Raw genomic sequence first — 22,884 nt, forward strand, 5'->3', positions numbered from 1 at the left:
ATTATTGGATGTGTACGGACAACAAAGCTCATCGGAATGGAAGATGGAGTGACAGCACCACCATGTGGCCAGAGCCGAGCACAGCCTCCAGATGCTGGAGATGGAAAAGATGGGAAAGCCTTGACCAATGTTTGTGTATTGTCTGTCCTTCTCTATATAAATAAAAATGTAACGTTCGTTTGTGGGATTAACAGAACTCAAAAACCACTGGACAAATTGACACCAAATTTAGACAGCACACACCTAACAATCCAATGAATGTCCTAAACTCAATTTTTTTTGATTTTGTCATTTGGGAGTTGTAGTTGCTGGGATTTCTACTTCACCTACAATCAAAGAGCATTCTGAACTCCACCAATGATGACATTGAACCAAATGTGGCACACAGGACTCCCATGACCAGAAAACACTAAAAGGGTTTGGTGGGCATTGACCTTGAGTTTGAGAGTTGTAGTTCACCTACATCCATAGAGCACTGTGGATTCAAACAATGATGGATCTGGACCAAACTTGGCACGAATACTCAATATGCCCAAATATGAACAGAGATGGAGTTTGGGGAAAATAGATCTTGACATTTGGGATTTCTAGTTACTGGGATTTATAGTTCACCTACAATCAAACAGCATTCTGAACTCCACCAATGATGACATTGAACCAAACTTAGCACACTGAACCACCCATGACCAACAGAAAACACTAGAAGGGTTTGGTGGGCATTGACCTTGAGTTTGAGAGTTGTAGTTCACCAACATCCATAGAGCACTGTGGACTCAAACAATGATAGATCTGGACCAAACTTTGCACAAATACTCAATATTCCCAAATGTGAACACTGGTGGAGTTTGGGGAAAATAGACCTACACATTTGGGAGTTGTAGTTGCTGGGATTTATAGTTCACTTACAAACAAAGAAAATTCTGAACCCCACCGATGATAGAATTGGGTCAAACTTCCCACGCAGATCACCCATGTCTTGAAGGGAGTCAGTATAATGAGCCTCCCTCCAGCCTTGCATGCTCTCCCTTACCTTCTGAATCCCACCAACGTTGGAATTGGGCCAAAATTCCCACACAGAACGTCCATGCCTTGAAGGGACTCACTGGAATGACCTCCCTCCGGCCTTGCATGCTCTCCCTTGCCTTCTGAATCTCACCAATGTTGGAATTGGGCCGAAATTCCCACACAGAACATGTGTGGGTTAAAGGGATGCAATGACTCAGCAAACGCTGGAGTTCAATATAAGCAGTTGTGCCTGTATATTAGTAATCCTCAATTTGTGAAAAATCTCTGTGGGAAAAGGGCCTCAGTGTGTGAGTAGGCTTCAGTATGAGAAGGCCTCAGTGTTAGTTTGCCTCAGTGTGAAAGGGACTTAGTGTAAGAAAGGCCTCAGTGTTAGTAAGCCTCAGTGTGTGAAGGCTAGCTGTGAGAGAGTGCATAATTGTGGAAGAAGCCCCAGGTTGAAGGCTATCGCCTCAGTGTGAGGGAGGCCTTACTCTAAGAGAGCCCTCAGTATGAAAGGGACTTAGTGTGAGAAAGGCCTCAGTGTTAGTAAGCCTCAGCGTGTGAAGGCCATCTGTGAGAGAGTGCCTCATTGTGGGAGAAGCCCCAGGTTGAAGGCTATCTCCTCAGTGTGAGGGAGGCCTTACTCTAAGAGAACCCTCAGTGTGAGAAAGGCCTCAGTGTTAGTAGGCCTCTGTGTGTGAAGGCCAGCTGTGAGAGAGTGCCTCATTGTGGGAGAAGCCCCAAGTTGAAGGCCATCACCTCAGTGTGAGGGAAGCCTCACTCTAAGAGAGGCCTCAGTGTGAAAGGGCCTCAGTGTGAGAAAGGCCTCAATGTTAGTACGCCTCAAGTGTGTGAAGGCCAGCTGTGAGAGAGTGCCTCATTGTGGGAGAAGCCCCAGGTTGAAGGCCATCACCTCAGTGTGAGGGAAGCCTCACTCTAAGAGAGCCCTCAGTGTGAAAGGGACTTAGTGTGAGAAAGGCCTCAGTGTTAGTAGGCCTCAGTGTGTGAAGGCCAGCTGTGAGAAAGTGCCTCAGGTTGTGAGAGAAAGTGCCTCAGGTTATGAGAGAAGCCTCAGGTTGAAGGCCATCACCTCAGTGTGAGGGAAGCCTCTTAAGAGAGGCCTCAGTGTGAGAAAGGCCTCAATGTTAGTACGCCTCAGTGTGTGAAGGCCAGCAGTGAGAGAGTGCCTCATTGTGGGAGAAGCCCCAGGTTGAAAGCCATCTTCAGTGTGAGAAAAGAAGAGTTGAGAAAAGGATTTCATGTCTGGAATCACTGGGTAGCTGTGAGTTTTCCAGACTGTCTGGCCATGTTCCAGAAGCATTCTCTCCTGATATTTCACCCACATCTGTGTCCGGCATCCTCAGAGGTTATGAGGTCTGTTGAAAACTAGGAAAATGGGGTTTAGTTTCCAACAGACCTCACAACCTCTGAGGATGCCTGCCACAGATGCAGGCAAAAAGTCAGGAGAGAATGCTTCTGGAACATGGCCATACAGCCCAAAAAACCTACAGATTCTACCTTCGATAATAAACCAATCTATAGTTTGGTACGTGAAATCAATGTATTTGCCTGAAATATCAATATCCTGCCCATTTTCTTGGTTCCCTTTTGCCTCTCATTGTAGTTGAAACCAAATCCGTAAAGGGAACACCAGGGTGCGATACAAGGGATTTATTTTTCGCCAGGATTTGAATGCACTGGTTTAGTCCTCCATCTTTGCAAAGGAGATGAAAATGAGGAGAGAAATCGTGCGAGGCTCTTGTTCCTCATTCAAATCAAGAGGGAAAGCCAAATGGCTCTTGAAGCTATGCAAACGGAGCTGGGTCGAGGACTGCAAATGACTCATCCACCCACATCTTGACATGAAAAACAAAGGAAAGTGGGGCAGCAAAGAAGCAAAACATGTTTTCAAACTGGAAAGTTTTGTTTGCTGTGGTAAGTATTGCTGCTCAAGGTGTGGCTAGGAATTTGGTTAAAATCCTGCCATAACACTCTGTTTCTTTAAATGGTAGCAAAGCTAGGCCACCATAATTTGGAAGGCAGTTTGACGGTATGTATAGACCACGGTTGAAAACAAGGACCCGAATACCCTCCAAGGCATTAGATCAGTGGTTCCCAACCTTTTTTTGACCACGGACAACTCTCCGACATAAGTACCAAAAGGACTACGAATCGGTTTTTTGGTCAACTTTAGATTCAGATTGGTTTATTTGTGGTGGTGATTCAGAAAATTGCATTGGATAGACAGCATAAGCTGATTCAGAGCATTGTATTAGATAAACCACATCAGCTAATTCAGAAAATTGAACTGGATAGACCACATCAGCTGATTCAGAAAATTGCATTGGATAGACCACATCAGCTGATTCAGAGAATTGCACTGGATAGACCACCTCAGCTGATTCAGAAAATTGCATTGGATAGACCACATCAGCTGATTCAGAAAATTGCACTGGATAGACCACATCAGCTGATTCAGAAAATTGCATTGAATAGACTACATGAGCTGATTCAGAGAATTGCACTGGATAGACCACCTCAGCTGATTCAGAAAATTGAATTGAATAGACCACATCAGCTGATTCAGAAAATTGCACAGGATAGACCACATCAGCTGATTCAGAAAATTGCATTAGATCGACCACATCAGATGATTCAGAAAATTGTATTAGATAGACCACATCAGCTGATTCAGATAATTGCACTGGATAGACCACATCAGCTGATTCAGAAAATTGCATTGAATAGACCATATCAGCTGATTCAGAAAATTGCACTGGATAGACCACATCAGTTGATTCAGAAAATTGCATTGGATAGACCACATTAGCTGATTCAGAAAATTGCATTGGGTAGACCACATCAGCTGATTCAGAAAATTGCATTAGATCGACCACATCAGCTGATTCAGAAAATTGCACTGGATAGACCACATCAGCTGATTCAGAAAATTGCATTAGATTGACCACATCAGATGATTCAGAAAATTGTATTAGATAGACCACATCAGCTGATTCAGAAAATTGCACTGGATAGACCACATCAGCTAATTCAGAAAATTGCATTGGATAGACCACATCCGCTGATTCAGATAACTGCACTGGATAGAACACATCAGCTGATTCAGACAATTGCATTGGATAGACCACATCAGCTCTAGTTTCTGATACAGAACATACTCCCCTCTATTCTACCTTGGACAGACCATTCCTGGAATCACAATGTGTTCAATTCTGGTCACCACAACTGAAGGGAGATGTTGACTCTAAGCTGGAATGCGTCCAGAGGAGGGTGACTCAAAGGATCAAGGGTCAGGAGAACAAGCCCTATGAGGAGCGGCTGAAAGAGCTGGGCATACTTAGCATGCAGAAGAGAAGGCTGAGAGGAGACACGATGAGGGCCATGGATAAGTATGTGAGGGGAAGTCATAGGGAGGAGGGAGCAAGTTTGTTTTCTACTGCCCACGGAGCAATGCTTCAAACTACAGGTAAGGAGATTCCACCTGAACATGAGGAAGAACTTCCTCACTGTTAGAGCTGTTCAGCAGTGGAACTCTCTGCCCCGGAATGTGGTGGAGGCTCCTTCTTTGGAGGCTTTGAAACATAGACTAGTTGGCCATCTGTCGGGGGTGCTCTGAATGCAATTTTACCCACATCAGATTTGGCCCACAGGTTGCTACATGGCCATCCATGGCTGCCATGTTCCTGGTATTGCATGTAAATGATATGTTTTGTTTATCATTTGACTTAAAGTTCCTTCACCTGCTTCTTTCCTCGGCAGAGGTGCCCAGGAGGGAGCCATTTATCATTTCTTCGTTCCCTGTTTCCATCGACTGCTATTCAAATTGGGAAAAGGAATGGCATTTGGGGGCTTTAAAGCCACAGCCTGCCGGGCAACGTGTTCGAATGCTGCTCGCCCTGCGGCCATTGATGGGAGGAGAAGAAGAAGCCTCAGCCGCAGAGAGGAGAAGGAGAGCTGCCCAAGTGAACAGTCAGTATGGATATCTAGTCACAGTTGAATAGGCCAAAGCTGAGTTTCGGCAAAATTCCATGGCTGACAATCCCAAACCCTGATTCAAGGTAAAGGTGAAGGTGAAAAGGTGAAAGTAAAAAGGTAAAGGTAAAACATTAAAGGGAAAAAGGTGAAGGTAAATAGGTGAAGGTAAAAAGGTGAAGAGAAAAAGGTGAAGGGACAAAGGTGAAGAGAAAAAGGTGGGAAAAGGTGAAGGGAAAAAGGTGAAGGGACAAAGGTGAAAGTAAAAAGGTAAAGGTAAAAAGGTGAAGGGAAAAAGGTGAAGGGAAAAAGGTAAAGCTAAAAAGTTAAAAGTTAAAAGGTGAAGGGAAAAAGGGAAAGGTAAAAAGGGAAAGGGAAAAAGGTGAAAGGAAAAAGGTGAAGGAAAAAAGGTGAAGGGAAAAAGGTAAAGGTAAAAAGGTGAAGGGAAAAAGGTGAAGGAAAAAAGGTGAAGGAAAAAAGGTAAAGGTAAAAAGGTGAAGGGAAAAAGGTGAAGGGAAAAAGGTAAAGGTAAAAAGGTGAAGGGAAAAAGGTGAAGGGAAAAAGGTGAAGGGAAAAAGGTGAAGGGAAAAAGGTAAAGGGAAAAAGGTGAAGGGAAAAAGGTGAAGGGAAAAAAGTGAAGGGAAAAAGGTGAAAGGAAAAAGGTGAAGGAAAAAGGTGAAGGGAAAAAGGTGAAGGGAAAAAGGTGAAGGGAAAAAGGTGAAGGAAAAAGGTAAAGGTAAAAAGGTAAAGGTAAAAAGGTAAAGGTAAAGCATTAAAGGGAAAAAGGTGAAAGGAAAAAGGTGAAGGTAAAAAGGTAAAGGTAAAAAGGTGAAGGGGAAAAGGTAAAGGTAAAAAGGTGAAGGGAAAAAGGTGAAGGAAAAAGGTAAAGGGAAAAAGGTGAAGGGAAAAAGGTGAAGGGAAAAAGGTGAAGGAAAAAGGTAAAGGGAAAAAGGTGAAGGGAAAAAGGTGAAAGGAAAACGGTGAAGGGAAAAAGGTAAAGGGAAAAAGGTAAAGTTAAAGGAGAAGGTAAAAAGCTGAAGGTAAAAAGGTGAAGGTAAAAAGGTGAAGGTAAAAAGATGAAGGGAAAATGTTAAAGGTAAAAAGGAAAAGGTAAAAAGTTAAAGGTAAAAAGGTGAAGGTAAAAAGATGAAGGCAGAAAGGTGAAGACAGAAAGGTAAAAAGTTAAAAAGGTAAAGGTAAAACGGTAAAGGTAAAAAGGTAAAGTTAAAGGTAAACGTAAAGGTTTTCCCCTTGACATTAAGTCTAATCATGTCCGACTCTGGGGGTTGGTGCTCATCTCCATTTCTAAGCCAAAGAACCAGTGTTGTCCATAGACTCCTCCAAGGTTCTGTGGCCAGCATGACTGCATGGAGCGCTGTTTCCTTCCCGCCGGAGCGGTACCTATTGAACTACTCACATTTGCATGTTTTCAAACTGCTAGGAAGGTTTGTGCAAAATTTCGGATTAGATCGGAACTCGGATCTGGACGTACGAATTTGGGCCTACGAAATTGAGTTCCGAGGAATGAAGATTCGTAAGTTTCGTTACTAGTTTCAAATTTTTTTACACCGAAATTTGGGAAGGAAATTTTGAAATGAAGAGCTAGCAACCCCTTACTTTGGAACACATGTCTACATGCCTACTGCTAGGTTGGCAGAAGCTGGGGCTAACAATGGGAGCTCACCCCATCCTGCGGATTCGAACCCCAGACCTTCCAGTCAGCAAGTTTTTCAGTGGTTCAACCTACTGTGCAAATTGATGTAAAATGCTACTAATACTAAATACTAAATGACAAACTGAGTTGGGGATACTATAGGCACGGTTCTCCCGAGGTTGAGCTTTGAATGTGCCCTCTCCACTTCTCATCTTCTCCATCTCCCTTCTCTACAGGAAAAGATGACTTCCAAAGTGTTCATCGGACCCCTAGTTGCTATTATTTTGCTACGGATGGACGAAGGGAAGGCAGATTCTCCAGCCATCCAATTCCATGCTCCAGGAGACTTCATCATTGGCGGTTTGTTTGCATTTCACTCCAAAGCCGAGTTCCAACTCCAGGACGGAAGGCCAGAGACTCACACGTGTTACAGGTGAGAAAGGAGCAAAAAGATTGAAACCAGGGGGTTCTCTACATGTTCTTTTCAGAGTCAGGTGGTTCCAAAGCAAACAAAAAGCCATGTTGGGACACTCTAGGACAGTGGTTCCCAACCTGTGGTCCGTGGACCACCAGTGGTCCCTGGTCAAAGTGGTCCATGGTCAAGTGGTCACTGTTCAAGTGGTCCCTGGTCAAAGTGGTCCATGATCAAATGGTCCCTGTTCAAGTAGTTCTTGGTCAAAATGGGCCCTGGTCAAAGTGGTCCATGATCAAGTGGTCCCTGTTCAAGTGGTTCTTGGTCAAAGTGGGCCCTGGTCAAAGTGGGCCCTGGTCAAAGTGGTCCATGATCAAGTGGTCCCTGTTCAAGTGGTTCTTGGTCAAAGTGGGCCCTGGTCAAAGTGGGCCCTGGTCAAAGTGGTCCATGATCAAGTGGTCCCTGTTCAAGCGGTTCTTGGTCAAAGTGGGCCCTGGTCAAAGTGGTCCCTGGTCAAAGTGGTCCCTGGTCAAAGTGGTCCCTGGTCAAAGTGGGCCCTGGTCAAAGTGGGCCCTGGTCAAAGTGGTCCATGATCAAGTGGTCCCTGGTCAAAGTGGGCCCTGGTCAAAGTGGTCCCTGGTCAAAGTGGTCCATGGTCAAGTGGTCACTGTTCAAGTGGGCCCTGGTCAAAGTGGTCCATGATCAAGTGGTCCCTGTTCAAGTGGTTCTTGGTCAAAGTGGGCCCTGGTCAAAGTGGGCCCTGGTCAAAGTGGTCCATGATCAAGTGGTCCCTGTTCAAGTGGTTCTTGGTCAAAGTGGGCCCTGGTCAAAGTGGGCCCTGGTCAAAGTGGTCCATGATCAAGTGGTCCCTGTTCAAGCGGTTCTTGGTCAAAGTGGGCCCTGGTCAAAGTGGGCCCTGGTCAAAGTGGTCCCTGGTCAAAGTGGTCCCTGGTCAAAGTGGTCCCTGGTCAAAGTGGGCCCTGGTCAAAGTGGGCCCTGGTCAAAGTGGTCCATGATCAAGTGGTCCCTGGTCAAAGTGGGCCCTGGTCAAAGTGGGCCCTGGTCAAAGTGGTCCATGATCAAGTGGTCCCTGTTCAAGCGGTTCTTGGTCAAAGTGGGCCCTGGTCAAAGTGGGCCCTGGTCAAAGTGGTCCCTGGTCAAAGTGGTCCCTGGTCAAAGTGGTCCCTGGTCAAAGTGGGCCCTGGTCAAAGTGGGCCCTGGTCAAAGTGGTCCATGATCAAGTGGTCCCTGTTCAAGCGGTTCTTGGTCAAAGTGGGCCCTGGTCAAAGTGGGCCCTGGTCAAAGTGGTCCCTGGTCAAAGTGGGCCCTGGTCAAAGTGGTCCATGATCAAGTGGTCCCTGTTCAAGCGGTTCTTGGTCAAAGTGGGCCCTGGTCAAAGTGGGCCCTGGTCAAAGTGGGCCCTGGTCAAAGTGGGCCCTGGTCAAAGTGGTCCATGATCAAGTGGTCCCTGTTCAAGCGGTTCTTGGTCAAAGTGGGCCCTGGTCAAAGTGGGCCCTGGTCAAAGTGGTCCCTGGTCAAAGTGGTCCCTGGTCAAAGTGGTCCCTGGTCAAAGTGGGCCCTGGTCAAAGTGGGCCCTGGTCAAAGTGGTCCATGATCAAGTGGTCCCTGGTCAAAGTGGGCCCTGGTCAAAGTGGGCCCTGGTCAAAGTGGTCCATGATCAAGTGGTCCCTGTTCAAGCGGTTCTTGGTCAAAGTGGGCCCTGGTCAAAGTGGGCCCTGGTCAAAGTGGTCCCTGGTCAAAGTGGTCCCTGGTCAAAGTGGTCCCTGGTCAAAGTGGGCCCTGGTCAAAGTGGGCCCTGGTCAAAGTGGTCCATGATCAAGTGGTCCCTGTTCAAGCGGTTCTTGGTCAAAGTGGGCCCTGGTCAAAGTGGGCCCTGGTCAAAGTGGTCCCTGGTCAAAGTGGGCCCTGGTCAAAGTGGTCCATGATCAAGTGGTCCCTGTTCAAGCGGTTCTTGGTCAAAGTGGGCCCTGGTCAAAGTGGGCCCTGGTCAAAGTGGGCCCTGGTCAAAGTGGGCCCTGGTCAAAGTGGTCCATGATCAAGTGGTCCCTGTTCAAGCGGTTCTTGGTCAAAGTGGGCCCTGGTCAAAGTGGGCCCTGGTCAAAGTGGTCCCTGGTCAAAGTGGTCCCTGGTCAAAGTGGTCCCTAGTCAAAGTGGGCCCTGGTCAAAGTGGGCCCTGGTCAAAGTGGTCCATGATCAAGTGGTCCCTGTTCAAGCGGTTCTTGGTCAAAGTGGGCCCTGGTCAAAGTGGGCCCTGGTCAAAGTGGTCCCTGGTCAAAGTGGTCCCTGGTCAAAGTGGTCCCTGGTCAAAGTGGGCCCTGGTCAAAGTGGGCCCTGGTCAAAGTGGTCCATGATCAAGTGGTCCCTGTTCAAGCGGTTCTTGGTCAAAGTGGGCCCTGGTCAAAGTGGGCCCTGGTCAAAGTGGGCCCTGGTCAAAGTGGGCCCTGGTCAAAGTGGTCCATGATCAAGTGGTCCCTGTTCAAGCGGTTCTTGGTCAAAGTGGGCCCTGGTCAAAGTGGGCCCTGGTCAAAGTGGTCCCTGGTCAAAGTGGTCCCTGGTCAAAGTGGTCCCTGGTCAAAGTGGGCCCTGGTCAAAGTGGGCCCTGGTCAAAGTGGTCCATGATCAAGTGGTCCCTGTTCAAGCGGTTCTTGGTCAAAGTGGGCCCTGGTCAAAGTGGGCCCTGGTCAAAGTGGTCCCTGGTCAAAGTGGTCCCTGGTCAAAGTGGTCCCTGGTCAAAGTGGGCCCTGGTCAAAGTGGGCCCTGGTCAAAGTGGTCCATGATCAAGTGGTCCCTGTTCAAGTGGTTCTTGGTCAAAGTGGGCCCTGGTCAAAGTGGGCCCTGGTCAAAGTGGTCCCTGGTCAAAGTGGTCCATGGTCAAGTGGTGCCTAGTCAAAGTGGTCCCTCGTCAAAGGGGTCCCTGGTCAAAGTGGTCACTGTCAAAGTGGTCCCTGATTGAGTGGTCCCTGGTCAAAGTGGTCCCTAGTCAACGTGGTCCCTGGTCAAGTAGTCCCTAGTTAAGTGTTCACTGTTCAAGTGGTCCATAGTAAGTGGTCCCTGTTCAAGTGGTCCCTATTCAAGGTGGTTCATGGTCAAGTGGTCCATGGTCAATTGGTCCCTAGTCAAGTGGTTCCTGGTCAAAGTGGTCCCTGGTCAAAGTGGTCCCTGGTCAAGTGGTCCCTAGTCAAGTGTTCCCTGTTCAAAGTGGTTCATGGTCAAGTGATCCCTGGCCAAGTGGTCCATGGTCAATTGGTCCCTATTCAAGTGGTCCCTGGTCAAAGTGGTTTATGGTCAAGTGGTCCCTGGTCAAGTAGTCCCTAGTCAAGTGTTCCCTGTTCAAGTGGTCCATAGTAAGTGGTCCCTGTTCCAGTAGTCCCTGTTCAAAGGGGTTCATGGTCAAGTGGTCCCTATTCAAGTGGTCCCTGGTCAAAGTGGTTCATGGTCAAGTGGTCTCTGTTCAAGTGGTCCCTGGTCAAAGTATTCTCTGGTCAAAGAGGACCATGAGGGCTGAAGCTTGCCCATGTTTGTGCTAGATGATATTTTTAAAACAATTGAACAGTGTATTGAGTTAAAGCCATTAAAACTCATTAAAAGATCTGAAGTTTCTTTAAAAATTGATGAAAGAGCAGACTATTAAAGGTGTGGCGTGGACTCTGATGGAATCGCCATGGCTTTGTTGTTTGTCTCATTCTTTTCCGCGTTAGGTTCCACTCACCTGGCTACCAACAGCAGCTTGCCATGCGCTTTGCCATTGATGAAATCAACAACTCAACCTCTCTGCTCCCCGGCATCACGCTTGGCTATGAAATCCACGACACCTGCAATGACGAAGTTGTGGCCACCAAGCTTGCCATCTCCTTCCTTTCCGAGGATCCCAGCAGCAGCCTTGCAATGCAATGCAATTACACCAACTACAAGCCTCGGGTTATGGCTGTGGTCGGCCCCAACGTTTCAGGGCTGAGCATGCTGGTGGCTCAAGTCTTGAATTTCCTCTCCATCCCTCAGGTAAGACCCAATTCATTTTCCTTTATGGAGGAATTGAAGACAGGTGGGGCTGATTGCCAATCATTTTTTGACCTACCGTATAGACTCGAAGATAAGCCAAGGCATTGCTTGCAATATATGATATATTCCTCTCTCCCCCTCCCTAAACAGTGTGTTTTCTTTTCTGCTTCTGCCCTGCTTCTCCTCCCAGGCTGGAAGGTTTTGAAAAGGGAAAGGAGAGGGAGAGGAGCCCTTGCAATGTATGATCTATTTCTGTCTCCTCTCCCCCTCCCTAAACAGTGTGTTTCCTTTTCTGCTTCTGCTCTGCTACTCCTCCCAGGCTGGGATGTTTTGAAATGGAAAGGAGGGAGAGAGAAGCCCTTGCAATATATGATATAGTTCTCACTCCTCTTCCCCTCCCTAAATAGTGTGTTTCCTTTTCTGCTTCTGCTCTGCTTCTCCTCCCAGGCTGGAAGGTTTTGAAAAGGGAAAGGAGGGGGAGAGGAGCCCTTGCAGTATATGATCTATTTCTCTCTCCTCTTCCCCTCCCTAAACAGTGTGTTTTCTTTTCTGCTTCTGCCCTGCTTCTACTCCCAGGCTGGAAGGTTTTGAAAAGGGAAAGGAGGGGGAGAGGAGCCCTTGCAGTGTATGATCTATTTCTCTCTCCTCTTCCCCTCCCTAAACAGTGTGTTTTCTTTTCTGCTTCTGCCCTGCTTCTCCTCCCAGGCTGGAAGGTTTTGAAAAGGGAAAGGAGGGGAAGAGGTGCCCTTGCAGTATATGATCTATTTCTCTCTCCTCCTCCCCTCCCTAAACAGTATGTTTTCTTTTCTGCTTCTGCCCTGCTTCTACTCCAGGCTGGAAGGTTTTGAAAAGGGAAAGGAGGGGGAGAGGAGCCCTTGCAAGTCGGCAATACTCATCAATCTCATCAAAGCATTTTCTCTTGAATATATATGTTAATCTCTCCTAAAGATATATAGGCATTTCCACCTGCAAGCCTTTGCAATCCCTATGTACCTATATATCTGTATCTATCTAAATACATAAATTATATATGTGAATTTTCCATCATATGTTTGCAGGTCTTTGAAAATCCTATATATATTTAGATATTGATAAATATATATGTATGTGTGCATATGTATACATGAAAATAATTTTATATATGAATTTTCCCTTTGCATGTTTGCAAGTCTCTACTAATCCTATATAGATATCAATACATATATAGAGGTACCTATATATCTGTATATCTGTGTGTATACATAAAAATAATTTTATATATGAATTTTCCTCTCACATGTTTACAAGTCTTTGCAAATCCTATATAGATATAATTATCTATATAGAGAGAGATGTCTAGATAGATATATAGGAATATAGATATAAAGGGCTTGCAAATAATACAGGGTGAAAATGCACACACAAATATAGATAGATAGATAGATAGATAGATAGATAGATATGTCTAGATAGATATGCATATAGATATATAGCGCATGCAAATACTGTAGGGGAAATTCATACAGAGAGAGAGAGATGTCTAGATAGTTAAAGATATATAGGGCTTGCAAATATTGCAGAGGAAATGCACACACAAAGATAGATAGATATGAATATAGATATATAGGGCTTGCAAATATTGCAGGGGAAATGCACACACATACACGTCTAGATAGTTATAAACATTGATATATAGGGCTTGGAAATATTGCAGGAGGGAAATACACACACAAATATATATATAGATATGTCTAGATAGATATGATTATAGATATATAGGGCTTGCAAATATTGCACACACAAAGATAGATAGATAGATTAGATAGAAATGAATATAGATATATAGGGCTTGCAAATATAGCAGGGGAAATGCACACACAAAGGTAGATAGATGGATAGATAGATAGATAAGATAGATATGAATATAGATATATAGGGCTTGCAAATATTGCAGGGGAAATCCACACACAAAAATAGATAGATAGATAGATAGATAGATAGATAGATAGATAGACAGAGAGATTAGATAGATCTGAATATAGATATATAGGGCTTGCAAATATTGCAGAGGAAATGCACACACAAATATAGATAGATAGATAGATAGATAGATAGATAGATAGATACTATAGATATGAACATAGATACATAGGGCTTGCAAATATTCCAGAGGAAATGGACACACAAATATAGATAGATAGATAGATAGATAGATAGATATGAACATAGATACATAGGGCTTGCAAATATTGCAGGGGGAAATGCACACACAAAGATGGATAGATAGATAGATAGATAGATAGATAAGATAAGATAGATTAGATAGATCTGAATATAGATATATAGGGCTTGCAAATACTGCAGAGGAAATGGACACACAAATATAGATAGATAGATAGATAGATAGATAGATAGATAGATAGGATAAGATGGATATGAATATAGATATATAGGGCTTGCAAATATTGCAGGGGAAATGCACACACTAAGATAGATAGATAGATAGATAGATAGATAGATAGATAGATAGATGCTATAGATATGAACATAGATACATAGGGCTTGCAAATATTCCAGAGGAAATGGACACACAAATATAGATAGATAGATAGATAGATAGATAGATATGAACATAGATACATAGGGCTTGCAAATATTGCAGGGGGAAATGCACACACAAAGATGGATAGATAGATAGATTAGATAGATCTGAATATAGATATATAGGGCTTGCAAATACTGCAGAGGAAATGGACACACAAAGATAGATAGATAGATAGATAGATAGATAGGATAAGATGGATATGAATATAGATATATAGGGCTTGCAAATATTGCAGGGGAAATGCACACACTAAGATAGATAGATAGATAGATAGATAGATAGATAGATAGATATGAACATAGATACATAGGGCTTGCAAATATTGCAGGGGGAAATGCACACACAAAGATGGATAGATAGATAGATAGATTAGATAGATCTGAATATAGATATATAGGGCTTGCAAATACTGCAGAGGAAATGGACACACAAATATAGATAGATAGATAGATAGATAGATAGATAGATAGATAGATAGGATAAGATAGATATGAATATAGATATATAGGGCTTGCAAATATTGCAGGGGAAATGCACACACTAAGATAGATAGATATGAGTATAGATATATAGGACTTGCAAATATTGAAGGAGGGAAATGCACACTCACACACACCCAGATGTCTAGATAGATATAAACATAGATATATAGGGCTTGCAAATACTGAAGGAGGGAAATGCACTTACACTCGAGTATATACAGTATTTTCCACCACAACTGATCTCTAGGGATGAGTACTGCACCCAAAGGCTTTTTCCTCCCTTCCTTTTGCTCCAGTTTGTCTTCCATCCATCCTTTTTCCCCCAGTTTGTATGTATTTTTGTTCTTCCCCTCTGCTCAGATAAGCGCTGGAAGCTCCAGCAGTAAGCTGAGTGACAAGCAACTGTACCCGTCCTTTTTCCGAACCATCCCCAGCGATCAAAACCAAGCGGGCGCCATGGTTCAACTGCTGAACTATTTCAACTGGAACTGGGTGGCTGCTCTGGTAACGGACAATGAATATGGCCGCCAAGTCCTGGAGGTCTTTGTCCAGTTTGCTCTCTGCAGGGATATGTGCGTGGCCTATGAAGCCACCTTCCCACGCAATCAGGATGAAATTCAGAGAAAACAAGAGCTAACCAAAATAGTGAATCAGCTGGAGGTCTCCCGCATCAACGCTACTGTCATCTTCTCACATTCCAGCGAAACTGAGGAACTGCTCCGGGTCGTGGTTGGAAGGGGAATTACCGGCAAAGTATGGATCGCCAGCGAATGTTGGTCAACGTCCTCCACTATTGCACTCATCCCAAACCTGACCAAGATCGGCACGGTACTTGGGATGGCTGTAGAAAGCGGGGAGATGCCCGGCTTCCAGGAATATATCCAGAATGTCCTACGGGACAATAACAGTCCCAATGTTCCTGACGCCTGCCCTGAATGCAGGTATCTAAGCCTGGCCAACTTCTCCACCAAGTTCTTCGAGATGTTCAACACCTACAAGGCCGTCTACGCCATCGCCCACGCTCTCCACCAGCTGCTGAATTGCAGCACTATCCATAAGACGTGTGACTTGGACCGGGAAATCTATCCTTGGCAAGTACGTGCAGGGTTGCTCACACTTTACGGCTGAAGTTAACTTCAGCACCACTTGGTTGGCATAGATGGTACTCTATGGACCTATGAGAGCTCATGCTCAAATAAGTCTCCAAGGTTGTCCCCTTCTGCTTTTTTTGTAGCTTCTGGAGGAAATACCGAAGGTCAACTTCACCATCGAATCTCAGCCGGTGAACTTCAGCAAGACAGGAGATCCACCAGCAGGTTATGATCTCCTCTTTTGGGACTGGATCCTGCCCAATAACCATACGTTTGCAGTCGTCGGCAGATATGATGCTTTGACACACAATCTCACTATCAATGAGTCACAGATCCGCTGGAGCACAGAGAACGGGAAGGTTTGTGCCAAGAAAATCACATTTCTCCTCCAACTGGTGGTGATCTGGCTTTGCCTGCTGTGTTTCCATGTCTATAGCTGGGATGGGTAAACCCAGGTTGAGGGGCCGGATGTGGCCCCTTGGGCTCTTTTTTCAGACCCTCCTCTCTCACACCATCCTATCCTTCCTACCTTCTCTCTTTCCTTCCTCCTTCCCTCCCTCTTTCTCCTTCCCTTCCACTCTTCCTGCCTTCCTTCCTCTTTCCTTCCCTCCATCCCTTACCTTTCTTTCTCCCTCCATCCTTTCCTTCCATCCTTTCTTCCCTCTCTCCCTTTTTCTCCTTCCTTCCTTCCTTTTTGTCTTTTCTTCCATCTTTCATTTATCCTTCCATTCCTTCCTAATCTTCCCTTCCTCCTTCCCTTTCATCCTTCCCTTCCTCCCTTTCGTCCATCCTTCTGTCCTTCCTCCTTCCCTTCCTTCCAACTTTCCCTCTCTTTTATCTTTCCTTCCATCTCTCTTTTCTTCCTCCTTACCTCCCTCTTTCCCCTTCCTTCCCTTCTTCCCTTTTGTCTTTCTTTCCTTCTCTCTTTCTTTTATCCTTCCCTTCCTTCCTTCCTTCCTTCTCTTCTTCCTTCCTTCTTTCCTCCTTCCCTTTTGTCTTGCCTTCCACCTCTCTCTTCTTCCTCCTAACCGGCCTTTCTCCTTCCTTTCCTCCTTCCCTTTTGTCTTTCCTTCCTTCTCTCTTTCCTTTATCCTTCCCTTCCTTCCTTCTCTTCCTCTCCTCCTTCCTTCCTTCTCTTTTTCCTTGCTCTTTCTCATTCATCCTTCATTCCCTTCTGTCTTTCCTTCCTTCCCTCTTTCCTCCCTCCTTCTCTCTTTTCATCCTTCCTTCCCTCATTTTGTCCTTCTTTCCATCCATCCTTCCGTTCCATAGTCTTTCCCTCCCTTTTGTCTTTCCTACCATCTCTCTTTCCTTCCTCTTTACCTACCTCTTTCTCCCCTCCTTCCCTTTTGTCTTTCCTTCCTTCTCTCTTTCCTTTATCCTTCCTTTCCTTCGTTTCCTCCCCTCCTCCCCTTTTTCCTTCCCCCTTCCCTTTCATCCTTTGTTCCCTTTTGTCTTTCCTTCCTTCCCTCTTTCCTCCCTCCTTCCCTCTCTCCCTATTTCTCCTTCTCTCATTCCTATTTGTCTTCCCTTCCCTCCCTCTTTCCTCCCTCCTTCCCTCCCTCTCTCTTTCTCCTTCCCTTTTGCTTTCCCTTCTTTCTTTTCTCCCTCCTTCCCTCTCTCCCTCTTTCTCCTTCTTTCCTTCCTGTTTGTCTTTCCTTCCTTCCCTCTTCCCTCCCTCCTTCCCTCCCTCCTTCTCTCTTTCTCCTTCCTTCCCTTTTGCTTTCTCTTCCCTCTTTTCTCCCTCCTTCCCTCTCACCCTCTTTCTCCTTTCCCTCCTATTTGTTTTCCTTCCCTCCCTCTTCCCTCCCTCCTTCCCTCCCTCTTTCTCCTTCTTTTGCTTTCCATTCCCTCTCCTCCCTCCTTCCCTCTCTCTTTCTCCTTCCTTCCCTTTTGCTTTCCCTTCCCTCTTTCCTCCCTCCTTCCCTCTCTCCCTCTTTCTCCTTCCATCCTTCCCTTCCTTCCTTCCATCACTGGGCTACCAGTCCTCCTAGCAAGGCATGCAAGAATGCGCCCCCCCCCCCCAGTTGGTTTAGAGTCTACACGACCTCGCAATGGTCCTCTGGGTTTTCCAGGGAGGGATTTGGAGAAATCTCCATTTGTGGCAATGAGAGGATCCTGGAAGGAAGTTCCCCTGAATGCGTATCCCTTTCTGTTCTTCCAGGCCCCTGTCTCCAGATGTACGCAGGGCTGCAAGCCGGGGCAGAAGCGGTGGCTGAGAGGCGAACACAACTGCTGTTACCAATGTGAGGACTGCCCAGCTGGTTACTTCCAGGATAAAAACAGTAAGTTTCGGGCAAATAGTCTGAAGGATCCATGGGGGGCAATTCCTAATTGGTTCTGTCATAAAAATCGCCAATAATGAAATGATAATGAGAATTTGAAAGTTTTGTTAGAGTTCTGAAATTTTCACCACCAGAACTCTAGCAACACTTTAGAAGCAAAGCTCCTAACCCCCCTCCCCAGATTTCGTTATAAAAGCAATTCCTAATTGATTCTGTCATAAAAATCGCCAATAATGAAATGATAATGAACATTTGAAAGTTTTGTTAGAGTTCTGAAATTTTTCACCACCAGAACTTTAGCAACACTTTAGAAGCAAAGCTCTTGAACACCCCCCCCCCCCACACACACACACACACACCAGATTTCATTATAAATCGCAATTCCTTATTGGTTCTGTCATAAAAATCACCAATAATCAAATAATGAAAATTTGAAAGTTTTGTTAGAGTTCTGAAATTTTCACCACCAGAACTCTAGCAACACTTTAGAAGCAAAGCTCCTAACCCCCCTCCCCAGATTTCGTTATAAAAGCAATTCCTAATTGGCTCTGTCATAAAAATCACCAATAATGAAATAATAATGAGAATTTGAAAGTTTTGTTAGAGTCCTGAAATTTTCACCACCAGAACTTTAGCAACACATTAGAAACAAAACTCCTAACCCCCCTCCTCCCCAGATTTTGTTATAAAAGGCAATTCCTAATTGGTTCTGTCATAAGAATGTCAGTAATGAAATAATAATGAAAATTTGAAAGTTTTGTTAGAGTTCTGAAATTTTCACCACCAGAACTTTAGCAACACTTTAGAAGCAAAGCTCTTGAACCCCCCCCCCCCCCACACACACACACACACCCCAGATTTCATTATAAATGGCAATTCCTAATTGGTTCTGTCATAAAAATTGCCAATAATGAAATGATAATGAAAATTTGAAAGTTTTGTTAGAGTTCTGAAATTTTCACCACCAGAACTTTAGCAACACATTAGAAACAAAGCTCCTAACCCCCTCTCCCCAGATTTCGTTATAAATGGCGGTTCCTAATTGGTTCTGTCATAGAAATAGCCAATAATGAAATGATAATGAAAATTTGAAAGTTTTGTTAGAGTTCTGAAATTTTCACCACCAGAATTTTAGCAACACTTTAGAAGCAAAGCTCTCCCCCCCCCTCCCCAGATTTCATTATAAATGGCAATTCCTAATTGGTTCTGTCATAAAAATTGCCAATAATGAAATAATAATGAAAATTTGAAAGTTTTGTTAGAGTTCTGAAATTTTCACCACCAGAACTTTAGCAACACTTTAGAAGCAAAGCACCAGCACCCCCTGATTTTGTAAGTACTTTCTCCTAAATTACCAAGCAATTTTTGAATAATTAGGTACCAGATTAAAGGTATTTTATGTAGTTTCTTAAAGAATGATAATACTATATGGGTCATTGATCTTGATTTTTAGCTATGCCAATTTGAAGTGTGTGTGTGTGAGTGTGTGTGTCATTTTCAACTCTTAGACATTTGAAAACATACATAAGAAGCACAATGGGGCAAGAAAGACTGACCGGACTTGCACTCTTGGAGCCTGAATTCTGTCAAAGTGTATTGTAGTTCACTTACAATCAGAGAGCATGCTGAACTCCACCAATGATGGAATTGAACCAAACTTGGCACACAGAACTCCCACGACCAACAAAAAATATATATCAATGATTGGTTTGGGGGGGGGGGGGCAAAATACTGTTTGCTTACCATTGAAAATTACCTAGGGCAGTGGTTCTCAACCTTCCTAATGCCGCGGCCCCTTAATACAGTTCCTCATGTTGTGGTGACCCCCAACCATAACCCTAACATTATGAATCACCACGTAAATAATGACCTGCAGGATGTATTTTCATTCACTGGAGCAATTACCCGGTATGCCCAAGTTTGAATACTGGCGGGGTTGGTGGGGGATTGATTTTGTCATTTGGGAGTTGTAGTTGCTGGGATTTATAGTTAACCTGTAAACAAAGAGCATTCTGAACCCCACCAACAATGGAATTGAACCAAAGTTGGCACAGTGAACTGCCATGATCATCAGAAAATACTCGAAGGGTTTGGTGAGCACTGACCTTGAGTTTGGGAGTTGTAGTTCGCCTACATCTAGAGAGCACTGTGGGCTCAAACAATGATGGATCTGAACCAAATTTGGCACGGATACTCAATATGCCCAAATGTGAACACTGATGGGGTTTGGAGAAAATAGACTTTGACATTTGGGAGTTGTAGGTACTGGGATTTATAGTTCACCTACAATCAAGGAGCACTCTGAACCCCACCAATGATAGAATTGGGCCAAACTTCCCACACAGAACCCCCATGACCAACAGAAAGTAATGTGTATTCTGATGGTTTTTGGCGACCCCTCTGACATCCCTTCACGACCCCCTCAGGGGTCCCGACCCCCAGGTTGAGAAACACTGACCTAGGGCCACCTCTGCTAGGACCTCAGGTAGAGATCTTGGAGGTCAAATCTTCTATTCATTGATCATATGCCCAATCCTATTCTTTTTTTCCGCCCAGAGCCGGATGAATGCACTCCATGCTCTAAAAACGAATGGTCTACCGCGCGGAGCACAACATGCCAGCAGAGAGTCGTGGAGTATCTGGAAATTACCGATCTCATTGCCATCATCATGGTGGCACTGACTATAGTGGTCTTTGCTCAGATGGTTGCTGTCACTGGGATTTTTGCCATGTACCGGGGCACGCCGGGCATGCGGTACGTCGGTGGTTTCCCACTGCAATCCATCCTCTTCTCCACAACTTGCTTCTGCATCAGCTTCCCGTTTTTCGTCATGAAGCCCACGAGGGCGATCTGCAAGGTCCGCCAGCCCCTCTTCTTCGGCAGCTTCACCATCACCTTGTCCACATTGCTCGGCAAGACTATCCAAAGCGTGGGACTCGACCAAATCTTGAAGAGGCCTTGGGTGAGGAACCATGTGATGGTCCTCTGCATTACTTTCAACGCAGCTCTCCAAGGTCTCCTCTGTCTCTTTTGGTACTATTGGGAACCTCCTGTCTTGGAGGAAAACACGGAGATGGAGAGGACCGTCCTGCTACAATGCCATGACAGCAAGTTCCCTGGCTTTGGGATCCTCCTTGCCCACGACTATTGCCTGACCGTTATTTGCTTCGCTTGCTCTCTTGTGGGCTACAACTCAGAGAAGAAGGAGGGCAACAGAGCCGCCCAGTCCATCAACTTCGCCATGCTCCTCATCCTCATCATCTGGATCATCTTCATCCCCACCTATTCCACCACCCAAGGCAAATTTGTCGCCTTGTTCCAGGTCTTTGCAGGCCTGGCCAGCATCTTCGCCATCTTTGGCTCCTACTACTACCCGGTGTGTTACGTCATGCTCTTTGCGCCTCACTTGAACACCGACAACTACTTCCGCCTGGCCCAGGACCCTCCCATGGACAACAAGGAACCAAGCGCCAGAGAAGACAAATAAGGGATTCACCACTCACCAATTGAAAATCAATCTCACTACATCAGCGAGTAGCACGTTTTGTCGCTACTAAGGGATTGCAACACACTTGCAGGCGGTGGTAAAACCCCTGCTGAAGAAGTCCTCCCTTGACCCAACTATGGTAAAGGTAAAGGTAGTCCCCTGACATTAAGTCCAGTCATGTCTGACTCTGGGGTGTGGTGCTCATCTCCATTTCTAAGACGAAGAGCCAGCGTTGTCTGTAGACAGCGTTGTCCGTTGTCCCCATTGGGGAGATGGTGGTGGGGTATAAATAAAGATGATGATGATGATGATGATGATGATTATTATTATTATTATTATTATTGGAATGGTTTGGCCTTCCTTTCTGGGAGTTGTAGTTCACTCACAACCAGAGACACGATGTCCTCCATCGATGATGGACCTGGACCAAACTTGGCACATAGAACCACCATGACTAACTCAACCTACTGGAATGGTTTGACCTTCCTTTCTGGGAGTTGTAGTTCAATCACAACCAGAGACACGGTGTCCTCCATCGATGATAGACCTGGACCTAGCTTGGCACATAGAACCACCACGACTAACTCAACCTACTGGAATGGTTTGACCTTCCTTTCTGGGAGTTGTAGTTCAATCACAACCAGAGACACCATGTCCTCCATCGATGATGGACCTCCAAGGTCATGTGGCCGGCATGACTGCATGGAGCGCCGTTACCTTCCCGCCGGAGCGGTACCTATTGATCTACTCACATTTGCATGTTTTCGAACTGCTAGGTTGGCCCAACTATATGTGACAACTATAGACCAATTTCCAACCTCCCTTTTCTGGGCAAGGTTCTGGAGCGGGTGGTTGCCTCGCAGCTCCAGGGATTCCTCGATGACACCAAATTTCTGGATTGCTCGTAGTCCTGGCTTTAGTACCGAGATGGCTTTGGTCGCCTTGGTGGATGACTTCCGCAGGGAAGTGGACAGGGGGAGTGTGACCCTGCTGGTTTTCTTGGACATCTCAGCGGCTTTCGATACCATCGATCATGGCATCCTTCTGGGATGACTCTCTGGGATGGGTGTCGGGGGCACGGTTCTGTCATGGCTCTGGTCCTTCCTGGAGGGTCGTTCCCAGTTGGTGAAGCTGGCGGACTTCTGCTCGGACCCCTCACCATTGATCTGTGGGGTCCCGCAAGGATCCATTCTGTCCCCCATGCTTTTTAACATCTACATGAAACCGCTGGGAGAGGTCATCCAGAGTTTTGGAGTACGGTGTCATCTCTACGCAGATGACACCCAACTCCATTACTCATTTCCACCAGACTCCAAGGAAGCCCTGAGGGTACTGGACCGGGTGACGATCTGGATGAGGAGGAACAAGCTGAGGATCAATCCTGACAAGACAGGGGTCCTCCAGGTTAGTCGCCTATCTGATCGGTGTGTTGGGTGACAACCTGTGCTGGACGGGGTTGCACTCCCCCTGAAGTCACAGGTCCACAGTTTGGGGGTTCTCCTGGACGCTTGATGCTCAGGTGTCGGCGGTGGCCGGGAGAACCTTCGCACAATTAAAACTCGTGCACCAACTGTGACCGTACCTCGTGAAGTCAGACTTGACCTTGCTGGTCCATGCCTTAGTTACCTCTAGACTGGACTATTGCAATGCTCTCTACGTGGGGCCACCCTTGAAGACGGCCCGGAAATTACACCTTGTCCAACGGTCGGCAGCCAGATTAATAACTGGGTTAACTTACAGGGAGAGGTCAACCCTCCTGTTTAAGGAGCTCCATTGGCATCTTCCAGTCCCAAATCAAGGTTCAGGTTCTTACCTATAAAGCCCCAAATGGTTTGGGACCCGCCTACCTTCGTGACCATATCTCTCTCCA

The 22,884-nt window shown here is 45.6% G+C and overlaps 1 protein-coding gene across 1 annotated transcript; it reads left to right on the forward strand.

The window, feature by feature from the left end:
- The first annotated feature begins 36 nt into the window (after nt 1-36).
- Nucleotides 37-21,014, forward strand: LOC132765007 (taste receptor type 1 member 1-like). The gene is made up of 7 exons (XM_060759185.2): nt 37-129; nt 6,889-7,085; nt 10,784-11,084; nt 14,511-15,245; nt 15,385-15,600; nt 17,406-17,526; nt 20,083-21,014. Exons 1-7 carry the CDS (start codon nt 37-39, stop codon nt 21,012-21,014), a joined length of 2,595 nt encoding a protein of 864 aa, XP_060615168.2.
- Nucleotides 21,015-22,884: the final 1,870 nt, after the last annotated feature.

This window comes from Anolis sagrei, chromosome 13 (genome assembly GCF_037176765.1).
Source record: "Anolis sagrei isolate rAnoSag1 chromosome 13, rAnoSag1.mat, whole genome shotgun sequence".
Classification (NCBI taxonomy): Eukaryota; Metazoa; Chordata; class Lepidosauria; order Squamata; family Dactyloidae; genus Anolis; species Anolis sagrei.

Coding starts and splice junctions, on each gene's coding strand:
- LOC132765007 (XM_060759185.2), top strand. CDS start 37: ATGGAAGATGGAGTGACAGCACCACCATGTGGCCAGAGCCGAGCACAG. Junction 7,086..10,783: donor GAGACTCACACGTGTTACAG/GTGAGAAAGGAG, acceptor TTTCCGCGTTAG/GTTCCACTCACCTGGCTACC. Junction 17,527..20,082: donor TTACTTCCAGGATAAAAACA/GTAAGTTTCGGG, acceptor TTTTCCGCCCAG/AGCCGGATGAATGCACTCCA.